Here is a 7,804-nt window from a genome sequence, read left to right as displayed (position 1 = left end):
GCTGCAAAACATCAATCATAATTTTAGTGCAGTGTAGACCAACCGCATAAAACATTTATCACTAATGTAATGGTAGACAATAAAATTAAATTATTGCTAATCTAAAAGCTGAACTAAAGCTCAATCTTTGTGTGTTGGTCTGCTGAAGTTCACCTCACCAGGACTCGTTCTGCACTGAACTGCTATTTCCTGTCACTCCCAACAGGAAATGATTCTTTGTTTCTAACCCCTGACACTTTATTTGACGAAAGGCTGCTTTTGCTCAAACACAGCCATGCGGTTTGAGGTGTGGTTGGTCTACAATCGCTATGCTCACATATCTCTTAAAAAAAAAAAAAAAAGGTTAATAAGCTAAATACAACTTATTTAATGATCCTCTAAAACATACTACACTTACAGTGCACAAGTTTGTTATTTAGCTAGTACCTACACATATATATTTTAATTACAGGCATTGCACTCCTCATTATGGATTTCCTGTTTATGTTCACATAAAAAAAAAATAATAATCTTTATCTTTTTGCCAATGTGCTGTTTATGTAACCCTACCTGTTTGCCAACATGGCCCACAACATTTCAAACATGTTCATAAAAATGAATCATGATACTATGACTGCAATATCTCCTCCTATTGACTGACCTTTAGTTTTATTATTGTTGTAAGACTCTCTCAACAGCAATGTGCCATTACGCTTCTACATTTGAATGTAATATGATATTTTAAAATACACTGAATAACAATTAACATTGTAAATCATACATAATTGGACTGATTTTAGAAGATTACAAATAATGGACAACTATTTAACTACCTATATCAGAAGTTTTATGATGAAAAAAAAAAATTTCAAGATCTGTAAGAAGTGAGTTTATTAGCATAATTTTATTATTTTATAACATTGCAATATAAATTTTAGACGACCCTCTAGTTCTATACAGTGCATATTACAGTCTGCTTTAATACAGATGGACGCATGTACAGTGTAAAAGCCACACCCCCTTCAAATAAATAAAGCCGAATTTGATTATTCTCATTTGAGCTGATTTGACTGGAATGTAAACATGAATTTGTCTGCAACACATCCTCTGATGCTCCTTTTAATAGGTAAATAAACTTTTGTGATGTTTGCTATAGAATGTGAGACAATGACAGAATGACAATGTTCGCCATGAATTGAATAAATATACAGTAATATGTATAGCTACTATATACTTATACTGTACATGCTATAATAAAGTTATTGTTCTATAAAATCTGTTTAAATTAATAATTTGCCATTGCATTGCCATTTAATTTTTATCTTAATATTTTTAGCTTATGATTAGGTACTTACATTCATTTAATTCCTTCAGTTTTAATGGGATAGTTCAATCAAAAATTAATTCTGTCATCATTTACTCAACCTTATGTTGTTTCAAATCTTTGTTACCTTATTTTGTTCTTTGTGGAACTGAAAGTTATTAAGAAATGTCCCAGTGATTTTTTTTAATTAGTTTTTTCTGTACAATTTTTCAAAGATTATTTTGTTTTTCTGTACAATTTTTCACCAACGGTCATCATAATATGTTCTTTTATTTTTGATTATTTAGTTTTTCTATTAAAATATTCACCAACGGTCTTCATAATATGTTCTTTTGAGTTCCACAGAAGATATGAAATATACAGTAAAATATATCATAGAAATTACTTTGTCACATTGTGCTATACAGTTATTTCGGACACAGTGCAACACATTGTTTAGATGCAATGTAAATGCAAAGTGCAGCTTATTTTTTTTATCTGATTCAATGTCTTTAACTTTTTTCTTGGTGTTGGTGTTTTTCAGGTGTCATCTTTGTAAAACAAGCATCTTTAACTTTCGTGAAAACTGTGAACAGTGGAACTACTGTCACTCTTTTGTGTTCAAACATCTTGAAAGAGCCCAGTTACATAGCCTGGTTCAGGCAGACAAATTATTCTCTGCCACTTTGCATTGCTACTCAATATGTGAGTGTAAACCCAGTGGACTCCATATATTTTAATGGCTTTAAGAAGAATCATGTAGAGATGTCAGTGAACAAAACATTTTCTTCCTTGAAGATTGTAAATGTGGACGTCTCTGACTCTGGAATTTTTTACTGTGGAAGCTTTTTGACAAACCACATGATGTTTCACGACAAAACACAGTTAGTGGTAGTAAATGGTAATATTTAAAACCTCATTCAGTCAGTATCTTTTATAATTCCAACATTTTTCAAATTCAGTGTAGTTACTATTCAGTTACTATTAATTACTTTGTATTCAATTTTATCTTCAAAGAGACTAATCATTTTGAAGAGGATATTGCAAGTGTGGATTGTGGTATGTGTCATACATTTTAAACTATTTGGCACTCAAATTTGGCACTCATTCATTGCATTTTTTATTTCTAGCTTACAATGATCTTGTTCTCATTGTTTTTCCCCTTCTCTGTTTTTTTTTTTTCTTCTTCTTCTTTTTCTTTTGAATGGCTTTAACAGGGGCGGCTGAAGAAACTTCGAGATCCTGCCATGTCTATTATACACTGACAGTGATTCTGAGTGGCTTTTTTCTTTTGCTTCCCACTGTATTTGTGATTGTAGTCTTACTCAGATTGAAGGAAAGAAACAAGCAGAAGGGCATGTTAACTTTAAATACAAACTAAAATATACAATAAACCTTTAAACATTAGATCTAAACAAAACAAATGCCCTGGGATGGTAATAATGATTGATTTTCTTGTTTTCTTAGATGCCCAGTCTCAGGGTCACAATGAAGAGATGCACAGTCACTTGCAAAAGGTTTTCAAAAAAATTTAAATCAAATTTTAATTATTTACAGTGGAGATCAAAATTAGAGAACAATCTATAAATACTTGGCATTTCCACAAAATCCTTTATTTTGTGGAAAACAGGGATCAAAATTAGAGAACAGTAACCACTGTAGCATGAAAGAAGAATTTTGGAGGTTTACAGCTGTCAGAAATTAGTAGGAATTGTAGGCCCCTGCTTTGAATGACTTCAGCACATCTGCAGCCACAGGACATCACTAATTTCTCACACTGCGCTGGTGTGACCCGCCATCTTGAAATCTCAGGGAAAATTTGAGGAATGCTGGCAGTTAAATAGGGTTTGTCATATAATTAAGGAAATTAGCGCCAGGTGGCAGATTAACACCAATAACTTGGAGGTATCTGCAAGTGTTCTCTAATTTTGATCAGAGTTCTTTTTCAAATATCTCATTTAAGTTTTTTATACTGTGCTTCAGAATACAATTAATTTATGAAATATGCTTAAAAACTGCCCTTCTATTCCTATTAGGATAACTTCAAATAGGACTAAGCAGCGACCTTGAAATTTAGGAAATTGTAGATTGATCTCTAATTTTGATCTCCACTGTGAGTGTTTGTGTGTGTTATATATATATATATATATATATACGTATTTGTATATGCTTATGTATATGCATTTATTCACAGGCTAGCTTAAGCCATTATAATACGATGAATCTGACTGAAATGTTGCTTTAGAGTGGATCAAAAACCTTTTTGAAGAAGACTGAAAGGTACATATGAGTGAGTGATGGGGAGACACATGTTGTTTAGGCTGCCATAAAATGATCTACAGATTATTACCAGATTATTTTTTGTGGAGCACTAAAGACTGGTTAATATATGACTGTATGCAAATATTAAATCATTCAATCCTTTTGAACCTTGTCACCAAAAAGTGAAACTCTGCTTGTGTGTTCTTAGTGGTGAGTTAAGGTGTGTTGTGCTAAAATAAAATAAAAATGATTTTGAATTTCTGCTTCAAATGGCAAAATACTGCATATTGTGTGTTTTCTTTCATCGGTAGTTTAAGGATTAATTCTAACTAGAGAGGACACACTTGAATGACATATAAATCACAACAGGTTTTATTGCCCTAACTAAGGTCTATTTAATGGCTTTAAATGTACCTTTTCATGGTCAGATACTGCTACAGTTGCAGCATCTGTGCCATCTTAGCAGTGTAAAGACAGCAATAAATAAGCAAAATCTCAAGCTCTACCAGTGTCTGTGGACTGCAATTTTTATGCCATATGGCTGACAGACTTAAATTCAAGACTAGGCTCTGGTTGGGTCATTCCAGAAAATTAAATTCCAAGCCAGTCTAAAAGCAAATCTGTGAAATAAACTTAAATTTCATTCTACTCAAGGTTGTATCAGGTTTCCAGGTCCTCAGGCTGCAAAAGAAAAAAAAACATATAAATAAATTAATTTGCATCTTTATTTGTTCTGTGCTAGACATTCTCTGAGAAGTGAATTTGGGAGGAGTGGAATATATTGTTGTATTTCTGCCAGTAAAGACAAATAGACTAGTCTTCTGTGTGTCGGTGTGGAAAGACATCTCATCTGCAGATGCCGATTTCAAGAAATGATTTACTAATTGTAGAGGGAACTGATATGCAAATGGTTCTTGTCTGCTCAAAAAAACCTGACCAATGCCAGAGTTTAAATCTTACTTGTTGTGTTGCATATTTATGTATATATTTTATATTTGTGAAATGGTTACTTACAGTAATAATTATCTGACAATCTGCCAATTTAAAAGCAATACAGACCATTTACAGTATTTACTGGATAGTGTCAGGGTAGATTCCAAAATCTCCTATTAACTCTTACTCTCACTACTGGGATAAATAGCAGTGGGGATTTTGATTCATCCCAATCGAGTCTTTTGAATCTGCTGACCAAAAGTCTTTTGAATGTGTTTACTAGATATTTCAAATTACATTTACACGAGTAGGCAGCGACAAATGAGCATCTGTTATGTGAAAAAGTCAATGAATCATTAAACTGATTTGTTAAAAAGTAATTCACAAACAAAACTGCTCTTATTATGGTTTATTAGAATTCACTGACTAGTTCAGTACTAGCTCAGTGAGTCAAACCTATGATGCACTCCTTCATAGACCACAGCTGAAAGGGTCAACACTAAGGCTTTAGAGGCAGCATAAATCTACAAGGAATCAGGTACAAATCAAAATGCATGACATGACTCCTTTGTAATTAATTCAATTCAATTCAATTCAAGTTTATTTGTATAGAGCTTTTCACGATACAAATCGTTGCAAAGCAACTTTACAGCAAATTAAGTTTCTACAATATTCTTGACCTGGTAAGGACTCTAGCCGCTGCATTTTGGACTACCTGTAGCTTGTTTATTGAGGATGCAGGACAACCACCTAGCAGTGCATTACAATAGTCCAGTCTAGAGGTCATGAATGCATGAACTAGCTTTTCTGCATCAGAAACAGGTAACATATTTCGTAACTTGGCAATGTTTCTAAGATGGAAGAATGCTGTTTTTGTAATATGGGAAATATGATTTTCAAAAGACAAGTTGCTATCTAATATAACACCCAGATTTTTGACTGTAGAGGAAGTAACCGTTCATCCGTCTAGTTGCAAATTGTAATCCAAGAGATTCTGTGTACTGTTTTTTGGTCCAATAAGTAATATCTCTGTCTTATGCGAGTTTAATAGGAGAAAATTATTGGTCATCCAATCTTTTACATTTTTAACACATTCTGTTAGCTTATATTATTTAGAAGTTTCATCTGGTCTTGTTGAGATATATATAGTTGAGTATCATCAGCATAATAGTGGAAACTAATCCTGTATTTTCTAATAATATTACCAAGGGGCAACATGTATATTGAAAATAGCAGAGGACCTAGGATAGATCCTTGTGGCACTCCATATTTTACTGGTGATAATTGAGATGACTCCCCATTTAAATGAACAAAGTGGTAGCGATCGGACAGGTAGGATCTAAACCATCTTAAAGCCTGCCCTTGAATACCTATTTAAATAATACCTAATACCTAATTAAAGGATTAGTTCACTTCCAGAATAAAAATGTCCTGATAATTTACTCACCCCCATGTCATCCAAGATGCTCATGTCTTTCTTTCTTTGTAGAAATTAAGGTTTTTGAGGAAAACATTCCAGGATTTTTCTCCATATAGTGGACTTCAACGGTGGCCAACAGGCTGAAGGTTTCAATGCACCTTCAAAGGGCTCTACACGATCCCAGCCGAGGAATAAGGGTCTTATCTAGCGAAACGATCTGTCATTTTCTTAAAAAGAAAAATAAGTAAGATTGATATACTTTTTAACCACAAATGCACAAATGCTTTTGGGGGGCAGAGACGACAGGTAGGGGGGCTGATGCCTACCTAAAAAGGCCCACCCTGGTATAGCGTGTGTAATTAAACTGAAACATAAATATATAACCAGCTTACCTGATTAAGTGTGATGGCTGAATCTGTTTCTGAGAGCACAACATGCCAATCTGTGGTTGGATTACCGACACAGCTAACTGTAAATCAACTTCCACTGAATTCAGCTTGCTTGACAATAATAAAGTCATTTTGGGTCAATCTGTGCAACAACTGAAAATATATTAAAAACTTCAGCTAAAGATTCAGTTAAAGATGTTACATGTCCTCTAAGTTGCACATAAGGGCTGTAATGTTTTTGAGAAATAAATTCAAAAAGTATTAAAACTAATGTGTCACACTTCTCGGGAGGCTAGGAGCGAGTAACGAGGAAACACAGAGATACTTCAATTCACAGTCTTTAATGATAACACGGGGTGGCTCGCGGATCGCAGCGGGAAATGGCTCTCCGTCATCGGTGGGCTCAGGCTGATGCTCCGTACCGCGGGGAGATGGTGGGCTGGGCTCTGGGTCCGGAGTGGATCCGGCGAGATCCTCCACGGGGCAGATGGTGAGTGGCGACCCGTTTCTCGCCAGAGTCCACTCCACGAAGGCGGCAAATTCCTCCCGAGGACCATCTTCGGACGACAACGCTCTGCACTCGGCGTTCAGGCTTGCGTCATAGAAAGCGCAGAGCGCGTCGTCCGGAATAGCTGGTGACGTTAGCGACCATCAGGAACAGTCTGGTATGGTCCTCGAGAGTCCTGCCCTCCTGCTCCAGCAGGAGGGCAGGAGGTAACTGTCCTCCTACTGTCCGTCCTACTAAACGGAGGTAACTGTTTTGGTCGGTCCTTCTGTCACACTTCTCGGGAGGCTAGGAGCGAGTAACGAGGAAACACGGAGATACTTCAATTCACAGTCTTTAATGATAACACGGGGAACGTAGGAGACACAGGAACACATGGAATGACGTTCAAGGACCGACAAACACTAACTGAAAGGACTGGGACTTTTAAACACTGGGTGATTGGGAAAACACAGGTGCAAGGAATGACTAATCAAAGGGAACACAGCACACCTGGGGAGGGAAAACACAACACAAAGAGTCCAGGGGCGTGACATAATGCTGGCTCATGAAAATTTTAAAACACTTTCATAGGTATTTCAACGTAACACATGTGAGGACAGCAATATGTCACACAAACAGAGAGAAGTCTTTATAAAACGTAACATTGCCAAGTTCATCTGAGGTGAAACATTTAGCTGTAATATAATTGGTAAAACTAAAGACAGACCTTACAGATTAAATTAAAAAATTACATTTATGCATTTAGCTTATGCATATGCATAATGCATGCTTATGCATTTTATCTAAAGCAACTTACAGTGCATACAGGCTATACACTTTTTACCAGTATGTGTGTTCCCTGGGAATTAAACCCACAACCTTTTGCGCTGCTAACACAATGCTCTCCCACTGAGCCACAGGAACACATATAACAGATATATGTTAATGTTGTAAAGACCCATCTTTGCCACCCATCAAAAGCTACTGAAATTTGAGGGTGAAAGCTGTGATACTTAAATTTGCAGCAAGAG

The 7,804-nt window shown here is 35.7% G+C and overlaps 1 protein-coding gene across 1 annotated transcript; it reads left to right on the top strand.

The window, feature by feature from the left end:
• The first annotated feature begins 1,062 nt into the window (after positions 1-1,062).
• LOC107730468 (uncharacterized) lies at positions 1,063-2,817 on the top strand. Its single transcript, XM_016541314.1, has 5 exons — positions 1,063-1,105; positions 1,827-2,183; positions 2,300-2,341; positions 2,500-2,637; positions 2,750-2,817. The coding sequence occupies exons 1-5, from the start codon at positions 1,063-1,065 to the stop codon at positions 2,815-2,817; spliced, it is 648 nt and encodes a 215-aa protein (XP_016396800.1).
• Positions 2,818-7,804: the final 4,987 nt, after the last annotated feature.

This window comes from Sinocyclocheilus rhinocerous, unplaced genomic scaffold, assembly GCF_001515625.1.
Source record: "Sinocyclocheilus rhinocerous isolate Xijiao unplaced genomic scaffold, SAMN03320098_v1.1 scaffold6209, whole genome shotgun sequence".
NCBI classification, from domain to species: domain Eukaryota; kingdom Metazoa; phylum Chordata; class Actinopteri; order Cypriniformes; family Cyprinidae; genus Sinocyclocheilus; species Sinocyclocheilus rhinocerous.
Note: the sequence above shows the minus strand (reverse complement) of the source record. Positions and strands in the feature narration are given on the sequence as shown.

Excerpts from the sequence above, each read along its gene's own strand:
- LOC107730468 (XM_016541314.1), top strand. The coding sequence starts at position 1,063 with ATGAATTTGTCTGCAACACATCCTCTGATGCTCCTTTTAATAG. Across the intron at positions 1,106-1,826 it reads TCTGATGCTCCTTTTAATAG|GTGTCATCTTTGTAAAACAA; the intron begins GTAAATAAACTT and ends GGTGTTTTTCAG. Across the intron at positions 2,184-2,299 it reads ACAGTTAGTGGTAGTAAATG|AGACTAATCATTTTGAAGAG; the intron begins GTAATATTTAAA and ends TTATCTTCAAAG.